At 37.2% G+C, this 19,947-nt stretch overlaps 1 protein-coding gene across 6 annotated transcripts in view; it reads left to right on the forward strand.

Annotated features, from left to right (window-relative positions):
* The window catches only part of LOC118743508 (transcription factor E2f1), a 279,469-nt gene that overhangs the window by 253,411 nt on the left and 6,111 nt on the right, over positions 1 to 19,947 (forward strand). For all 6 annotated transcript variants that reach the window (XM_036476247.1, XM_036476238.1, XM_036476262.1 and 3 more), the window contains 4 exons: positions 1,033 to 2,445; positions 2,536 to 3,390; positions 12,573 to 12,795; positions 12,878 to 13,810. In XM_036476247.1, the coding sequence (XP_036332140.1) occupies positions 1,960 to 2,445; positions 2,536 to 3,390; positions 12,573 to 12,795; positions 12,878 to 13,810 (2,497 nt within the window). In that variant the 5' untranslated portion in view covers positions 1,033 to 1,959. The remainder of the gene's footprint in view (positions 1 to 1,032; positions 2,446 to 2,535; positions 3,391 to 12,572; positions 12,796 to 12,877; positions 13,811 to 19,947) is intronic.

The raw sequence follows: 19,947 nt of genomic DNA on the forward strand, positions 1-19,947 counted from the left end.
AAAAAACCTATTTTCTTTCCTTTAGCGGCGACACTTGCCATGTTAATTAAATATTCCTGAAAAATATACGAGAAATTAATCTTAAGAAGTTTCACTATTTCACGAGGAATAGTTTTGTAGAGCATTTTAACCTCTCTTCTCTCTCGCTCTACCGCAAGGGTCGTTTTGACCCCTGTTTTGCAAAGTCTGAATAAAATGGAATTTGGGAGGTCGCTAAGGGGGTTGGAATGTTTTAGAAAATTATCCGCCGCAAAATTTCACCAGTGTATACTCAGACAAAATCTTTATACAAAAAGCGTAAAGGTCAACAGAAGATAAAAAACTAATATTTCCCCGTGAAATATGCAACAACTTTTGTATGCTACCTTTTAGTAACATTTCTTTTGTGAACGAACATAGCTGCCACCCTTTTTTGTGTACACCTAACAGGGATGCCAACTCCCCTGGGGCTAATTCCCCGAAATTCCTTAAAAAATTCCCCTATTCTCAATGAAATTCCCCCAAAATGTATTTTGCTACATATTGAAGGCGCTTCATTTTTTATTGAAAAAAAGTATGTAATAAGGACAGTCTTTTCAACATTTCTTGTTTATAATATAAAAAGCTAGTACGATGGCTTGGTGGCGAAAACGAAACGAGAAAAGAGAGTGTCAAACGAAAACGTGAAAAAAGTGAAAAAAGTCGCTATACAAAGTTGCAATTTCTTTAATATCGACATGGTTGCACGAGGCAATTACGTAATGTTTCGAACCCGCGATACAAAATGAGAGATTGTTACCACAATTTGTAATTTATAAATGCAATTTTATCCACAATAGGAATGTTCAAATCAAAATCGTTTGTATATTGAATTCCTCAAAATTTAAAGTCATTCTCCGATTCCACCGAGAAATTCAAATTCCTTCAAAATCGAGGAATTCTCTCCCGGTTGGCAACACTGACACCTAATAAAAAATATACCCTTGTCTACATTTACTTTTTCATTTAAACTTTCACGCCTAAATCTTCTCTTTTTCTTTTTTTCCATTTCAGATGTAATGAATCTTTAGGTGCTAATTTAGTAAATAAGAAAATTTTATGTACAATAAAAAGTTATCAGCCGCAACAACAACAACAACCACAATCACAAAGAAAAAACTACGTACATATTTCAACGGAAAGGAAGAAGAAGAGTACATAAGAACGCACTCGAACTAAAAAGTACTAAATCAATGAAGAAGCAAAAAGTTTTTTAATTAGTAATTAAACAAATTCAAAGCTCTCTGTCTCGCCACGAACGAATGACATAGCGAGCGAAGGTGATTGAAGTAAGCGGAAATAGTAAGACTAAGCAACAAAGAAAGTGCCAGAGCAATGCACACAGAGCAACAAAAGAACACGTAAAAAAAGGAGATTTTGAGCACTGAATACAAAAAGTAGAAATCCGAAAGCCGATAGTAGAAACTAGAAAAAGGAGAAAAAAGAAAACTTAATTAAGCCAGCAAAGCCAAAATAAAAGTAATATGTATAAAGAAGCAAAGCAGAAGCAGTGCACATAAATTTGGAAATAAGAAGTGAATATCACATTTAAAATACAGTAAAACAAAATAGTCTACATACATATATTTTTTTAAGTAAAGAGTTTCTAAAACTAAACAAAGCAAAACGAAAGCAGCAAACAACGTACATAATACATTAAAAAAAAAAAAAACGAAATAAGTTAAAAGAAAAAATCTAGTTTAAAATTAATGTATAGCTTTTTTGGCGGCAAGCTGCAAGTCCACAAATCAGCAAGCCAACAAGCTCAGCAGAAGAAACCGCATAAGCTGGTGCCGCAATTTGGAGCCTAGAAAGAGAAACACACATATACACACAAAACCGCACGTAGTTGTTGTTGCCTCTGTCTTCCAGTCGCGCTGCGCTGAAAGGCAGTAAGACGCCGCGCTCAAACGTCCAAACCCACTGACAAACTGCACAAACATGCCCAAATATTTCATAGCTACAGCAGCAACAACGTCAGCAACAGGCAGCGCTTACAATACCAACAATACCAACAGCAATAATGGTACGCCACAAATGGTTGTCAAGTCAGCGGTGCGGCAACTCTCCTACGACATGGTTAGCACCAGCGGCACCAGCAGTACGAAGCGCAATTCAAATTCGGCATTTGTGTCATCATCATCGTCTGGCTCGTCATCACCTGTTTCGATGCTGATGCAGGGCAGTGGAAAGACGCAAGTCATCAGCAGCGCTACAACAGTGCCACTTGCGACGCATCTGTTGGATCATGGCTATGGTGTAACGCTGAAGCAGGCATCGTCAACCTCATCGACGTCAGCGTCGTCCGCAACGACGTCGACGCCAGCTACAGCGGCGGTGACATCTCACTTCACCGGCAGATACACGTCCACGCTGGCGAGCCGAAATAGCGCCGATTCCACACCACACATAACGGAGTACTATAAGGTGAGCAACCTACTTGCACAACTATATGTATAACTTGTGCTAATTAATGTATTTCTTTTCTTTTCACCTCATTCCATGTCGTTCATGCAGCAAGTGAAGCGACGCAACCCCACATCTGTTGCCGAACAAAGTAGTCATCCCAAGAAGCAAGCCAAACATCAGTCAGCGTCCGCCGGTGATTTTGCGCCCAGCAATGTGGTGGTGGTGCAACAACAGCCACCGCGCTCACAGCAATTCCAACACAAATCCACCAAGCAACCGGTGTTGGTGCGCACAAGCAGCAGCAGCAGCAGCGGCAACAACAACAACAACCGCTTAGCTAGCTCGCAACATCAAAATGTGATGGCAACAGCGGCGGTGGCGTCGACTTTGCATTTCGCCACACCTTCACCGCAACCACAACGCCCGCCATCGTCTGCCTCGTCGACTTCATCGACGTTTGCTTACAAAACGGGCACAACCTCATCCGCCTCTTCATTACCCGCCTCGAAACGCACACCCGAAGGTAATCGTGCCGACACCTCACTGGGCATATTGACGAAAAAATTCGTCGATTTGCTGCAAGGCTCACCGGACGGTGTCGTAGACCTCAACGATGCGTCAGCCAAATTGCTGGTGCAAAAGCGACGCATCTACGATATTACGAATGTGCTGGAGGGTATTGGCATATTGGAGAAGAAGTCGAAGAACAATATTCAATGGAAATGCGGCAACTCGCTGGTGAGCTCAGAGCGTACGCGTGACATGCAGCTAGAGAATGAAAGACTCGAACAAAAGGAGAATCAATTGAATATGTTAATAGATCAGATACGTGAGGAGCTCAGTACCGAAATATCGAATAACAATCAATTGGCCTATGTGACGCATACCGATTTGAAAAGTGTCGATCTGTTTAAAGATCAGATAATAATTGTCATAAAGGCGCCACCGGAAGCCAAACTTGTGGTGAGTATTAACTGTAAGATAGCGAAGGCGATAGGCACATGTATGTATATACGGACACTGCGGCTATGAGCTGAATATCTTTCGTTAAGGTATTCCACCTGTGGCAGGTTGTTACAACAACAACAACAACAACAACGCTTGACTCTTTAACTGCCGGTTTCAAAATATATATATATTTTTTTACTTGGACTTGTTGGATGTCCGCAGAATTGGCAGTTTAAAAGAAGATTATTATTGCATCTGCAGCATTTGAATGGCAGATGGTTCCAGCAAGAAGCTTTTCGGTATTTGGTAAATTTTGCTGATGTGGTAGACTTGTATGACTTGCTTGGTATGACTTCAGAGTTAAGCACTGCAGCGCATAACATGAGTACTGCCAAATATCGAACCTTTTTAATGAGCTTTATGCGATTATCCGACGCAGCGCATGACAGGGCATGGCAGCGAAGTCGGGAGAATTTTTATTTTTCGCTATGTGACCTTTTCAATGAGAGATGCCACTCTCATTGCTCTCATTAATCTGTTCCAGTACCCATCAGATTTACAAGAATTATTGAGAAGCCGTTCTTGTACATACCCTAGCATTGGGACATATTTATAGTCGAAACAAAGTCGATTATAAAGTTAGTTGCCGCCATTTCATTTGACAAAAGCAGCAACTAACAATAGTGTCGACTTCATTTAGGCTATGCATACGCATTCTTCAGTTATGTATTCGTAACTAAATCGTGGAGTACTGGAACAGACTAACAGATTACACTGAACAGCTGATTCTGGGAGATTATGCGCTCTATGCCGAGTATAATTACACCACTGCTTCACATGCGCTGCTTGGAGTTATGTTGAGCTCAGAAGAACCATTCAGGCTGTTTGAGTGTTTGGAGGCACCGGCGCATTGCGAAAGTTGTAGGTTGCCGTGGAGGCAGTGTGCCTTGAGTTACATACAGCCACAAAAGACGTGGTCCACTTCTTCTTCCATTCCGTAGCAAAAATAGATTCTGGTCCGGGGTTTGCATTGACGCCAGCCCGGAGAAAAAGGATGGGGAACAACCCTACTACAAGTTGTTGCCCCAGGACGAACGACGGTTAAAAATGTTCACCGGTCTAAACAGGGTTAGATCGCCGAAACAGCAGCCCTTGGTCGGGGAAAACCCGAGGCGTTCCGGTACGCGGAACCTGCTGTCGTCGGATGTTGAACCGGGTACTAAGGCCGATGATGCCAATGCGATCTTCACATACCAGCACCATCGTACTTTTGCTGTATAATGTAGTGGATACGATTTCATTGATAAGAACTAATCAATTGTATGGGCTACAAATATTTAAATAAATTTGTTAGCTTTTGCGAGTAAGATGTGACTCTTTTTAAACAAACGATTATTATTATATACTAGCAGAGCACCCTACTTCGTTTGGGGTAATTAAAACAAAATATAAAACAGTAATACAAATATTCAGATCAGCATAAATTAGAGAAGAGAAACTATTTTCTTTTCTTTCTAAATTATAATATATATTGATCACCACTTTCTGTACTAAAAATCTTTTTCCATTATTAGTATTAGCTGGATTAAGGTAACGATAGAATTTTTAAATTAAAATTAGCCCACTATGATACATTCCGTTTAGCTTCCTATTCGCTTAGCTGTTTTAGGGCGGGTTACTCAATGTCTGATTAACACTAATCTGCGGTTAAACATCGTTGTCGACCTCTTCGACTCCATGCATACAACAGGGAGTCGGTAACGTCGATAGCTGTGCTTAACCGGAGATTAGTGTCAACCAAACATTGAGTAACCGGTCCTTAGTATAGCTGCATTTTTCCTGTAGAATGCTTATTTCAGAAAAAGTTTAAAATAATTTAATCTTTCCATTTCAAGATGGTCTAAAGACTGTAAGGTTAAACAAAAAACACGGTTTTAAATATCCGAGTGGTCTGTTAGTTGAATACATATTTATCCCCCTTTTACAAACATTTTTATATATACTTTATTCTAAACACCTCCCATACATATGTCTGCATACCAAATTTCAGGTTCATGTGACTTATGGTTCGCAATTTAAAAATTCCACGCCTAGTGGATGTGACACGCCTCTTTTGTAAACCCATTAATATATATCTTACTATAAATACCTACCAAAGATATGTCTGCTTACCAAATTTCAATTTCATGTGACTTATGATTTTAAAGTTATAGCTGATAAAAACTTCCACGCCTATGGGATGTGCGACGCCTCCTTTTAAAAACTCACTTATATATATCTTTTTATAAGCGCCTACCTTATCTATACCTGCATACCAAATTTCAAGCTCGTGGGGCTTATGGTTCCGAAGTTATAGCTGATGAAAAATTCCACGCCTATGGGATGCGCCACGCCCCCTTTTATAAACTCATTAATTAACAGCCTACCATAAGCACCTACCATAGCTAAGCCTGCATACCAAATTAAAGTACATGTGACTTATGCTTTCGAATTTATAGCTGATAAAAAGTCCACTCTTCCGGGATGTGGCGGGCCACGCCTCCTTTTACAAACTCCTACATATATACCTTTTTTATAAGCACCTACCGTAGATATGTCTGCATCCCAAATTCAAAGTTCATGTGAATTATGATTTCCAAGTTATAGCTGATGAAAAATTTCACGCCTATGGGATGTGCCATGCCCCCTTGTCGAATTCTTATTTTTTTTCTCCCTATTATAGGACCAGATGTCATGGCAATACTCTGTCCAAATTTCGTTCGATTCTGTACGTTCGTTTAGGCTGCAACCTGGCACATACATACATACATACACACTTCCACAAATATATTTATCCTTCTCTTAGCGTAAAATAATTTTTGGGGATATCTCGGCCACAAGGCCACCTATCGTGTAAGTTTTTAGTCCAAATATTTCTTCTCAATTGGCTAAATTGTTTTCTAAGTATGAGCCAAATCTGCAAATAAATACAGTTTTTAGGAATATTTCGACCCCAGCGCCATCTAGCGTTTACATTTTTTGTCAGAATATTTCCCTTCAAGAGGCTGAAATTTGAACCAAATCGGTCCAGACGTTTAGTAGTTTTGTGACATTCAATATACGGAAAACTCTATGCAAATTGTGAAATCGTAAGGTCTCAGCATTCTTCATTTTTCGGCAACAACAACAAAATTTTTTTTTAAATCGAGAAACCTTTCACACAGAAGTTCCAAAAAAGTACTTTTTACAGAATTAAAATCGGTTCAGCCGTTTGGTAAGGCATCGCCGTCATACGGAAAACATTTTATTTATATATACATATATATATAGATAGTATCAACAAAATTTCACACTTACTTTTATGTATGTATATCAAATACCTATGTATCAGCCACAACTCTCATTATATAAAAAATAATAATATAATAAACAAATTTCTGCAATTAGATCTAAGCAAATGTGGTTGAATATGGTTATAAGTTTGTGTAATTGATTCAGAGGTGGTTTATTTATATGAATTAAAATTTGTCATAATTTAATTTAATTTCGCCAAAAACAAACCTTGGAAGGTACATATTTATTTAATAAATAATTTTTTTTTTTTGGTCAGACTTGTTTTTTTTTTATCCAAAACCGAAACCGAAACCGGAACGTTATTTTGAATCGGTTTCATGCCTTGGTATCTAGTACGGTTTTTAAGCTCAGTTGATGAAGAGGCAAATTTTAAACAAAATAGCTACACTTATCTTACCTTAAATTGCAAATTTTGGACTTGTACGGTTATCGAACTCACCGATTCAATTGATAATCTCATTTTTTTGTAGGCGGTTAATAAATAGAACAATTCATTAACACTGTGCAACGCATTTTTCTAACGGAAAAACAACCAACACAGGTCGATTGTACTGTTCTAGAATAGCAAAAGCGTGAAAGGGGTTTGCAAAGTTAGCTCGCTTTCAAAAGATATTGATGTTCAAAAATTTGGTTCTTCCATTTAAAATAAAATAAATTTTCATTACAAAATTTATTGATATTCATTGTCTTCCTCTTCCGTGTCTTCATCTCGTTCTTCGTACGTCTTCATACTCCATCAACAAATTTCCGCTACTATTGTTTAGTAAAAGTTTACCTCATCTCGAAAGGAATAGCAAGCTGATGATACCGCTCGCCTTGGTCGTCTGATTCAGTTGGTACCTGTAGGCTGAAGTTTTACAAGTACATAAGTCAGTGTGATATTTAAAGTTTCTATATGGAAAGTAGACGCGGTGTCTTCACTTTTACAAAATGTGGAGATAAACTCACGAGAAATGTGATTGAATTTGGATAAATTTGATGTTGCAGTTTTTGACATATAAACATTTGATTTAAATTAGGCGTGGTCGTCACGCTCACATTGCAAGCCTTATGTAGAAACTGCTGTCAAGCCCTAAAGTCAACCTACTTAATAAATTTGAATAACTTCGCTTTATTAATTGCCGACATATGAGTCTTTTAGGGTTTTCCAAAAGTGTCGTTATATGAGAAGTAGGCGTGGTTATTGACCAATTTCGCCCATTTTCAATACTAACAGCACTTGTCGTAGTAACAACCTGTGTACCGAGTTGTATGTGTACAGACAGACGGACGGACAAAAGAACAGGCAGGTGGTCATACGGACAGTCAAACATGACTAAATCAATTCTTCTCGCTTTTCTGAACACATCTATATATGTATATATATCCATATCTATCTCAATGCCTTTATGCCATTACAATATTCTGAGGAGTTCCCATGGAAAAAAAATTGGTGCAGAAAAATACACTGAAAAAGCTAAACTTTGACGCGCTATAACTTTTGAAAGCGATCTGACATTTCAAAACGCTTTTAGAGTTTTGTTTTCCTAGTCAAGTACTATCGATGTGTGTTGGTCGCTTCCGCGTTAGATTCCATGACCCAAAAATTGTTGCACAGTGTAATACACGAACAATTGTTAATTTTTAGGTTCGATTAATCGGTTATTTATACTCTATTCGTATATACGGAACTCCAAGACTTAGCCAGTATAGATATTCATATGTATGTATGTACATAAGTTGCTCATACGCCCCGTATGCCCTAGATGATACTTAGACTGCTTTTACACAGATCAAGTATTGAATTCAATTCTGCTCGCATGTCGAAGAGAGGGGGTGAGAAGAAAAGGGACGAGTACACATGCGAATGTACCCTCAAGTCGTTTCAACTTTCTTTCCCATTTAAAGAACCAAAAACTTGAATTCAACAGAATTGTAGCGTATAAATGCAAATAGAAAACACAAAAGAGAATGAGCAAAAATTGCTTTCAAGTACTTGATCCATGTAAATTGGGTGTTATAAGTTTGACACTGCCTTCGCATATTTATCCATTTTAGTTGCATATTTTCGCAACTATTTCGAATTTACATGTAGCTATTAGTAATTATAACTAGTTTACTATAGCTGGGTGTAAAGCTGTATGGTCAGAGAGGCTGAAAATGTTACTCATACGCCCAGTGTGACCCCGAGCATAGTATGCATACAACTTTTCACTATTAAAAACAAAACTTTACAGCGCATATAATGACAAGGAAATTATTCAAATATGATAAAGGCTGTTTTGATTAAAAACGTATTATTTTTTACGAAAAAAAAGTAGAACACATGATTCGCAAAATATTATTAATAAAGTTTCAGACTTCCTCACATGTTTTGCACCTTCATTTCAAGTTGCTATATTTTCGTGTCTTTTTCGCTTGCAATAAGAAATTTTACCCAGACAGATTTAAATGTATTAAGGCATAGCAAAAGTTGTCGCTAACAAAATTGAATTGTGTATTTTATTTGCTTGTTTTTGCTTACTCATTTCATTAAATAAAAAAAGTCAAAGCAACACATTTGCCGCACAACATTGTTGTCTGCATTCTTTTGACTGAAATGCTTATGCTATTTATATGTATGTAGTATTTTTTTTTTTAATATTTAACGAACACTGAAGAATTAATTAAATTAAATTAATTTCAAATTCGTTGGAAGCGGACAATTTTGTGTGCTTAAGTGCTAGAAGTGTAGAACTACTCGTAATTTTGTTGAAAACTAAAATTTCTTACAACTTTATACGCGTATAAACAGATTTATGTACATATAAATATTTGTTGTAAATTGAAATTTGCTTCGTGATTAAAACGCATTAACACCCACAAGAGTGCATAGATGTACATACATACATATGTATACACATACATTTACAATAACGCAGCAATCTCAATAAATCGCAAAATTTCATTCGAGTCAAACGTCCAGCGCGTAGAGCAGCTAGCTAGCTGGCTGCGTGTATTGCTTGTTGTTGTTGCCGCGTGGCCAAAAACTCGTGCAGACACAATTTGATGCAGCTTTATTGGCGGCCAAAAGCAGCAATAGCGCCACAAATAAAATGAAATACAAATCACAACAAAACACGAACGATGCGCGAGTTTAGTTGCCTTAGCGCAAATACGACATATCATTTCTAAAAATAAAAGCACGCTAATACAAAAATGTGTACATACATTTAATTATTTATTTAGATAGCTGTACATATGTACATAAATATGTGCATATGTGTGAAAAAATGACTTATCTCCTGTTAGAATTTTTTTAATGAAAAATACTCATTTATATTGCCTTGATAAAAAGTTTCGTCTCTTAAGTGAAAATAAAGTCCAGTAAAGATTCAGCAATAAAAAAAATTTTAAAAAGCATCACTCAATTCAACGCCCACAAGCAACTTGCTGCACTGATCGCAAAAACTTCTAAACTTGTTTAGTCGTTTCTAAAATGAAAGTCCATAACTATATTTCTTTTTTTGTTGTTGAATAACGCAAACATATATTTGTCATTTTGGCAGCACATCGTTGGTCAAATGGTCATAAGGAAGATTTTTCATTTACTATATCCAAGGCAATGTGGCAGACGTTGACTGCCTGTCGTCGCATGTGTGTGCGACAGTGGCCTATGTGTTTGTACGTCAGCGAAAAATGGGGGTTTGGCCATTCAAAAATACCCTGCTAACTTATTCTTGTTCTAGCCTTTTTTTTGTCTCTGATTACACTGTAGGAACGCTAAAATACCACACAGAAAAACGCCGAGACACGTAAACTTAATTTTGGTTCGTAGATTACAGATCTGTATAACGTTTTTTTCTAGGTCAAGATATTTTCATATTAAGTTTGAGTTAAATTGTGAATGAAAAAGTCCAAACTTGAATAGGGAAAATTGAAAAAAAAATTACATATGTACTCCTACATGGCGTATGAGTAACTTTCTTGCCTGCTCATATTTCAAACTGAAAAAATTTACGCATTTTCACTTGGCCATTTACAACTATTTTATTTCTGCATCGATTTTATTCGTTAGTAGCTTGGTTTTGTGTAAAAGCACCGGCAAAAAGCCAGTCTGTTATTTTTTACAAACTTGTATTATGTTTCACCTGTGTGTAATCAAATCTTTGAATACATTTTTAACCAACTTCCCGAGGCACTAAGTGGTTTAAGTATCGAGATATTTGAAAACCCGTCTTTACGGTCCCACAATGGTTCATATTGAAAATGTATATTACTTGCATGAAAAGGAATAACTCTACAAAAATATGCCATAATAGGAGGCGCAGGAGTTGAGATATTTGCAAAATCCCTATTTATAGTGCGATTTAGAAAGTGTAATATGTGCTTAAAAGGAAAGAAAAAATTCCACAAAAAAATTTGTCGTTAGGTGTTTTTTTGTATTCTTTAATAAAAGATTTTTTTTTTTTAATTATGTACTTGTTTAATTTTGTCCATAATAAAGTTTTATCTTTGTTTTCATAAAAATAAAAATACATATCTTGGAAAATTACCTTTTCTAGAAAAACGGAATACAGATTTGTAATCTACGCCTCAAAATTAAGTTTACGTGTTTCAGCGCTTTTTGTGTAATTTCAAACCTTGAGATTTACCCTACAGTATTTTTTGTTTTTTAAGTCTTCTTACTATGTATTAGTATTGTCCGCGTGCATTTCTGCCATAAAAAAGCTTCTCATCGAAAACATTTGCCATTGGAGGCGGGGGAAACTTGTAAGTTCCTACACAAATTGGAGGGAAGATTGGGCAAACAGTTAGTAAAATGTACGCGCGCCGAATATTTATTTATTGGCGCTTTTTGTTATTTGTGTTTTTTTTTTTTTGATTTCGCAAAATATTTGCTCAAGTAACAGCCGTTTGCTGAATTTAAATTCAAATCCTTGACGTCCGGTGAAACGCTTTGTGTCGCTAAAAACGTTGCAATCTTATCTTATCATATCCCGCCTAGTACTATTCATATTACTACACCTTTCTCACCCTGTGCTATTCCTTTATCGATACCTCTTCTTTCCTACCGCATCGCATGGCATCCCATTCTATCCTAACCTATTCTATTATACCTTATCGTTTCTTTTTCATCCAAACCTTTAGTTCTCATCTATCCTATTCTAACCATTTCTAGCCTTCCCACTTCTTCCTTTCCTATCGTGTCACTTCATTTTGTCCTCTCCTTTCCTTCCTTTTGCTTTGTTGTTGTTGTAACAGCATACGAATTCCCCAAGGTGATTTGGGTAATGCTGCTGGACTGACAGCCCTAAGTCAGACATAAATCTGATTTGTTCCGGTTACGTATAGGTACCCGTCAGTCGAGAAAACGTTTCTTTTGTTCTCTTTCCCTTGCCCTCATACCAAAATTATGCAACTACACCACTGTCAACCAACTCTGTCGCCGTTTATCGTACGTCGATTGGTCTGTCAGTCGTTTACTGTAGGTAGATACATACATAAATAAGTATGTATACGAATCCTAAAAATGCGTATAGATACTTGTGAGTTTGTAGGTATGTGCCAAACCAGACAGTCTAAATAACAAGAAGCAGCAGCAATTGTCGGCATTCAGACAGTCGTTAGCGGCGCGTAAAAATTCGCGCGTATACTTAGACCTGAAATAGTCGCCGGCTATTTTCGTACTCATCATTTTGGTGCGAACTTTGGTGTGTGAAGTCAATCACTGGAAGTTAGTTGCCGCCGAAAATAAGTAGAAATTAATTTAAAAAAAAAGAAATATTTTATTATTTGTGATTTAATTTTACAGTTACTTCTACAGTTCATATTTTATTTTGTGTTTACATATTTTGATTGCATTACTAATTTATACGCCTTTTTTCTCTTCGCTTTCCTTGCAGCTACCTGACACACTTTGTCCACGTGAGATCTACGTTAAAGCCGAGAATAATGGCGAAATTAACGTATTTCTCTGTCACGACAATTCACCCGAAAATTCGCCAACATTCTCATCGCCCGCCGCCCCGCCATATCGCCAGCAGCCGCATCAATTCAACGATCCACTGTTCAACGATATCAGTCGGTTGACACCTAGTCTCGATGACGATAAACGTATGCGTCTAGGTAATTGCCCAGCGCGTAATCATTACATGTGTAGTACATTATACTTATTATTGTTGTTTTATTTATATATTCATCACGTCAGGTTTACCCCCACTCTCAGCGTCAAAGACGTCCTCAAGCACGTCAACGGGCAATACATATCCCGGCAGTGCAGCAACCGTCGTCGCACGTTCAGCACAACGAAATCTCAGTAAATCAATTGAAGATGCCGCACGTCAAATTGCTGCTGGTTCGGCTGATGGTGGTACTGGTGGTGGTAGTATCGGCGGTGATACAACGGATTATAATTCTGATATCGTTGGCAATTACCATACACAACAACAGCATCAGCAATCGAGCGACTACAATATACAGCCCACCTTAACGCGGCCAGTGCTGACGCAAGCGGAAGCCGAACGCATTTACGAGCAAGATTTCGATTGTGAACTGTTCGGCAGACGTAAGCTGGGTGGTGCGTATGGCGGTGGTAGCGGTAGCGGTAGTCAGCGGCAGCAGCAGCAGCAACAGAATAGTGATTCAACAAACCATACGCTTAATAGTTGTAGTAACAATAGGAAGTCAGGTCTTAAAAACGAAGAGGTATCCATGGTGAATAGTGCAATGGAAGGGCAGGAAGCAGCTGAGGACACAACATCAGCGACGGCAGCGGAAGCGGCGGCAAACACGTCCACGACAACATCGTCGTCGTTGTCCTCGTCCTCAGCTGTAGACGCTGCAGCGAATAATAGTCGGCAAAGTGAAAATAGCGCTGATGCTGCTGGTACTTCATTGTCAGCATCGACGTCAGCGGCGGCGGCGGCGTCGGCGTCTTCGTCAATGCCAATAACGCACACACCCTCAATGTTTGGCGGTGCCGGCATCGTTGGCAGTCGACATTGCAGCAGCGATAGTGGCGGCATCGGTCGTATGGACTCGCACTTGGCGCACATGGGCGATTCGAATGGCAGCACAGGCGTCCGGAACGCGCTCATTTCGAATTCGCTGAATCTACTGAGTCCGGGCCCATTGCCGAACTGTAAGCAAATGTTTAACGTTTTAGTAATTTTATTTGGCAACGTAGTAGTAGTAGTAGTAGTAGTAGCAGTTTGGGTTTATTTTCTTGGTAGCAAGTGCTTATTCTTACATGGTTTAAACTCAAATGCAGTTCGCAGCTTTTTATGCTTAACAGAAAGTGTGGTCTCGTTCGCTATGTTCAGCTATTCTAACTTTTTCTTTGTTTTGGAATACGAAACCAACTGCATTTGAGCGTTAATCCTGGTAACCTTTCCTTTTTATAAAAAAAATTGCATGCATTTCATACATTTTCGTATTCTCTCATAAGTTTTGTTGCTATTTATCACGCATCTACAATAAACCAAGAAGAAAACGTTAAAAACCTAATAACTTTGTAAGAGAAACCAGACAGAACTATTTTGGAGTTAACGCAATTGTTGGCAGCTGCAGTGTTTTTTTTTCTTTAGGTACGCTTACATTGCTATATACAGCGTGGCGACGAATATCAGATTTTGTTTTAATAAAAGGGTTCTTTATAGATTTCGCGAAGAAAGTATTTTATTGTTAATTTCATTTTACTTTAAATTTATTAATTTGTTTTTAAATTTTAACATTTATTTGGGTTTACCAGCGGTAAATGCTTTGAGGGAAAATCGCAAGCGGCACGCAAGTTTCATCGGTTAAATTATTCCATATCTTCTGTATCCATAAGCTAATTTCTTCCATTCTGAGTATTTTGTACTCCCCATTTTGTCTAACATAAGGCCTCATACTCAGCAATCGAATAGACTCAAATAAAGAATAAAATTTTAAAACCATTTACAAAAACTCAACTAAAATATGTACAAAATTAGCAATGATATACTTTCTTCGCAAAATCTATAAAGGACTCTTTTATTTTTCAAAAAAAAAAAACTGTGTAACAGGTAGTCGTCGTCGCCACGCTGTACATTTTCACATCGCTTCTCATTCGGTTCCATCACACGCATCAACAACGCATTCAATCAATGCCATTCATTATCAACGGGAAAAACTCTTGACGGGAGCTCTGGCTGTGATTTGCGTTTTACAACAGAAATTCATTTCGCATCACAGTCTGAGTTCTTGCTGAGCGCTTTTTCAAAATTCAACAACGAGCCTGAAATTTGAGTACAATCGATTGAAATGCAAAAATGAAAAACAATTAATGAATTGAAAATAATTGCGAATGAAGTAAACAAAAAAACCAAAACAGAAAATGAAGACCATTAAAAGGATAATTTTAAACGCACAAAAATTAAAATTGAACAAAAAAAATATATTAAAAAAGTAACAAAAAGAAATTTCGTGCTGCGCTGTATATTATATAATTACACTTCAAGCAACACATTGTCTCATAATAACATAAAAACTAACATATGTATTCATAAAATTTTTTTAAAAATTGCACATCAAACATTAACACTCATATATGCACATATTCAATGCACATGCATACATACATACTAGGAACATAAAATACTTGCAAATAATGTACATAAATTTGTTGATATTTGTTTAATAAAAAAAAAAATATGTTTTACAAAAAGTGTCGGATTTCTTATATTACATACATATACATATCCATACACACATATGTATGTATATGAATGAATATCGCTAATTTACTTAAAGACTGTCATAACTGAAAAAACGAAAACGAACGTTATAACATGCTTCATTCTCGTGCTAAAATTTTAGATCTCTGTTATCTGTAAGTAATTTTCTGGGAGTAAATTGAAAACTTTAAACGCCGCTCCTGAACAGTACCGTTGTTTTGAGCCACGGCAGGCTTAGTAAATCGAGATATTCAGAAATGGCATGTAACTCCATCTTTTTTTCAGTTTCGTTCATTATACCAAATTATTTCCGGCCCTTTTTTAAACTGTAATGAAGTTATCATTTTTCTATTATTTTTGTTTAATGTTCTTGTTTTATTTTTCATGTTTGGATATACATAATGTGTATGTACTATATTATTTGTTTTCAAACCATTAAAACCGAGAACTCAGTCCAAATTTGAATTTTCTTATGAAAATACACTTTTAAACATTTTTTAATTTCCAATTTATTTAAATAGGTTGCGGATTCCATTCGCGGGTATCTATTTCTTCACACTCGCTTATTATCGACAATGCGAATCTTAGTTTTTACGAATGGGATCCGTCGAATACTGGAATATAGCCATGAATATTATTTTTGAAAATAAGCTTATAAGCTTATTAAACAGACATGTAGGTAGCGTTAGAACACCTGACTTCTTATTTTACCCCCCTTTTCTTAGCTTGGGATGTAGCTATGTAATTACGCCTAAAAGATGCAGCGATTTCCATTCTCAAGTTAGATACCTGATGACAGTACGAATGGAAATTTTAATAGCGAGGTTTTAGTTTTTTAAACTAATTTTTTATTTTATGTGTATACATCTTAGCTCTCGGTAAAGCTAAAATTTGCGTTAACCCAGCAGAAGATTTGTAACTATAACAAATAAACATTTCGGGTCTAAATCGGGATCATTTTTGGACCTCTTCAAGACCAAGTTCACGACCATTTTGAAACTAGTTCAGAAACATTTCGGGACTAGCTCAGGATTAGTTAAGTGCCATTTCTGGCCTAGTTCGGGATCATTTTGGGATTTATAAGTTCGATAACACTTCGGGACAAGGTCACGACTTTTTCGACCGTTTCGCGGCCTGTTCATGACCATTTTGGGGCTATTTAGGACCCTTTGGGACTGGTTCACAACTTTTTCGGAACTCGCACTGAACTATTCGAGACTAGTTCAAATGTTTAAAAGGTATTTTAATGCAGCCTCTTTTGTCATAAAAATAAGGAATTGAAAACCAGCTTCTGAGTTAGTAAGATCCCAAGGGTTGTTTTATATTGAAATACAAATATACCCCTGTTTATCTGAAAACCAAAAAATATTTAGTGGTCGCTCAAAGTTTTCAATATATGTTAATTATATGAGAAAAAACAAAAATTTTTATATGTCTGAGAAGTTGGCATATGGTGTGGCCAATCGCCAGTAAATCGGATTTTTTTATGCTCTCACCTCCTAGGATTGTTCTATACCGAAAAAATATACCCTTATTTTTTTACAGTCGGTATTGGTGTGCCATCGACGTGTATACCTAACTCTAGCCTGACCTCCTTCGTCCAGGTGGTGAAGAGGGTCGCCGTTGATTTCGTTGGGGAGAGTGTTAGGCTCCTTGCAGTGAAGAAGCGAGAAAGGCTGGAGAGATAGTCGTTCACTTTTGAGCAGAGGTCATCAATTCCATTCCCGGACGCCAAAATCGAGCAATCGTCAGCGTATGAGATCAGGGAAACTCCCTCCGGTGGTTGAGGAAGCTTCGAGATGTAGAAGTTAAATAGTAAGGGGGAGAGAACACCACCTTGTGGAACCCCGACTGTAATTAACCCGAAAATTTTAGGGGTCACCTACGATAGCCTGCTCTCCTACTCCAGGCACACAACCGCAGTTGTCAATAAAGTACAGAGCTGCAACAAGGTCCTCAAGTCGCTCGCCGGCAGCACTTGAGGCAAAGACAAAGAAACGTTGCTGGCAACATGCAAGGCTATTGGCTGGCCGGTTCTAAACTATGCTGCGCCAGTTTGGACGCCGGGGACTAGTTGGACGCAGTGGACGAAGCTACAGACTTGTCAGAACGCCGCACTCCGGACGGCGACTGGGTGCCTTCTGATGACGCCTGAGCACCTACCTACACAGCGAGGCCCAAGTGCTCCCCGTAAGGGAACACAACAAAATGCTTTGTAAACAATTTCTGGTGGGGTGTCACAGAAGTGAGCACCCAAACAGACCTTTGCTTCAGGAGGGGACTCCGCCCAGGCACGTCAGGGCACACCTATTCGTATACAAGGACGCAGTCCAACAATACGTAGACCAACCACTGGACCCGACGACATACAGACGAGCCATCAACGACATTCATAGAGAGTCAGTTACCACCTACCTCGACTCTCGACCTATGAATGCCGTAATAGGAGCCCAATCACCCACCTGTAGAAGAGACTGAGCTTCAACTGCCAAGAGAGACCCGCGTTACCCTGGCTCAATTACGGTCTGGATACTGTAGCCGCCTCAACAGCTACCTGTCCAGACTCGACCCCAATATCCCCAATGAGTGCCCGGCATGTGGAGAATCCCCCCACGACACCAACCACCTCTTTACATGCCAGCTCAATCCGACTCAGCTAACACCCCTCTCCCTCTGGTCCGAACCCATTGAAACAGCTTGTTTCCTGGGCCTCCCGTTAGTTGAACTTGACGAGAATGATTGAACGTAGACCCGAAAAAAGCGGGGCTTGGTAGTGCCGCTACAACAACAACAACAACCCTTATTTTTTTATTTTGGAATTAAAAAATATTTAGAGGTCGCTCAAAGCGCCCAAAATTTTCCATGTATTTTATATGGATAAAAAAACAACTTTTCCCATTAATAATACCCACTTGTTTATTTAAACATTTTTTCATTGCAACTATAATTTATAGGTCCGCCAAAAACCCACAAAACCCCCGAAAAATGCAATGTGGGGCGACCAATAAAAAATCGTTAGGATTAAAAAATGGTTAAATAAACAATTCCGTATTATTATTGAAAGTCTCCTGAAGAGAACCAGAATTTTCCGATCGAAAAATATTGACTTTCAAGAATTTTATATTATCTATATCTATTTCTACGAAAAAATGTATTTTTCCCATATAAAAATACATTAAGAACTTTAGCGCTTTGAGCGACCTCTTAATATTTTTTGATTTCAAAATAAAAAAATATGGGTATACTTTTTTTCGATATAGAACAGTCCTAGGGGGTGAGAGCATTACAGATCTGACTTCTTTTTTTAACCACCCTAATGTACATATCCCCAACAATAACAATAATAATTAGGTTAGAAGAAAACATAACCAACATTTAACTTCTGATTAAAGATTCTGACTTAGCGAACCAAAATCTTTATGATTTGGCTAGGCTCCTGCGCTGGACAAAAAAAAGTAGAGTTGTGTAATTTTTTTAACCCAAGAAAGTTTAAGTTTACGTAATCTAAAACTTAATTTATTTTACTTTATCTAAAAATATAATTCCAAACAATTTAAATTTTTTTCTTTTAATATTAATTTTAAAATTTTAAATTATTTAAAAAGTAAAAAATTAACTAAACTAAATTTAAACCACATAGCACGTGGTTAAATATGTTTATCTGTGGAATTTTATTAAAGCACATTATCTCATATCCCTTTTAAAAAAATAAAATTTTTCAAGGACAATTTATTTTTATAATTCTAAGTTAAACCGCCTAAAGTCACTTAAGTTGTTTTAATAAAATGCCACAAATATACATATATTTTTCCAAATTTTTTTTTACATTCATTCGAATTTTTCCTAAACTTTATAAGTAAAAAGAATAAAAATAATTTTTTCCCCATTTAAAAATTTAAATCGATTTTTATATTATTTTTTTGCTACAATTAATTATTTTAATGCAAACAGTTTGCGCCATTAAAAAATAAAATAAAATAAATAAAACATTTGGAAACAAACTTAATGACTACTTTTATTAACATAGGTACATACTATTTGGCATCCAAATTTGTCTAAAAAATATTTATCATTATCATAAAGTGTTGAACCCCTAATGCTGTTTAATTTGTTTTGTCTTTAAAAATTATTTTAATACCAGATCTCCACTGGGCAGAAAATTACGAAACATTTTAATGAAAAGTTGAGAACTAAAAAGTATCGGTTGTCAGCACGTTAATAACTTTCGACAAACTAGTTTTTTACCTTTGGAACTAAAAGCCTGATAGTTCAGTTTTCATTTTATAATTTTATAATGTAGAAAATTTCGAAAAATTTAAAGAATTAATTTTTTGACCATTTAACTTCCAAAAATCTCAAAAACTAGAGCCAATAAAAAAATCATACAGTGGTCACCACTGCGTGTGTCATATGCAATTATTGAAATTTTGTTGTGATGTGTAATAAGGGCCCCTATTGTGAGTTGCATTCGATCTTCGACTGTGTTCGAAAGTGCCGACCGAACGGAACGGTAAATCGAATAATAGTCGTTTATCTATGTCTGGTCGATACTCGCAATAGGGGTGTTAGTGTCTAGCCACCA

Source organism: Rhagoletis pomonella, unplaced genomic scaffold, assembly GCF_013731165.1.
Source record: "Rhagoletis pomonella isolate Grant_MI unplaced genomic scaffold, Rhpom_1.0 Rhpom_scaffold_00001, whole genome shotgun sequence".
In the NCBI taxonomy this organism is placed as follows: domain Eukaryota; kingdom Metazoa; phylum Arthropoda; class Insecta; order Diptera; family Tephritidae; genus Rhagoletis; species Rhagoletis pomonella.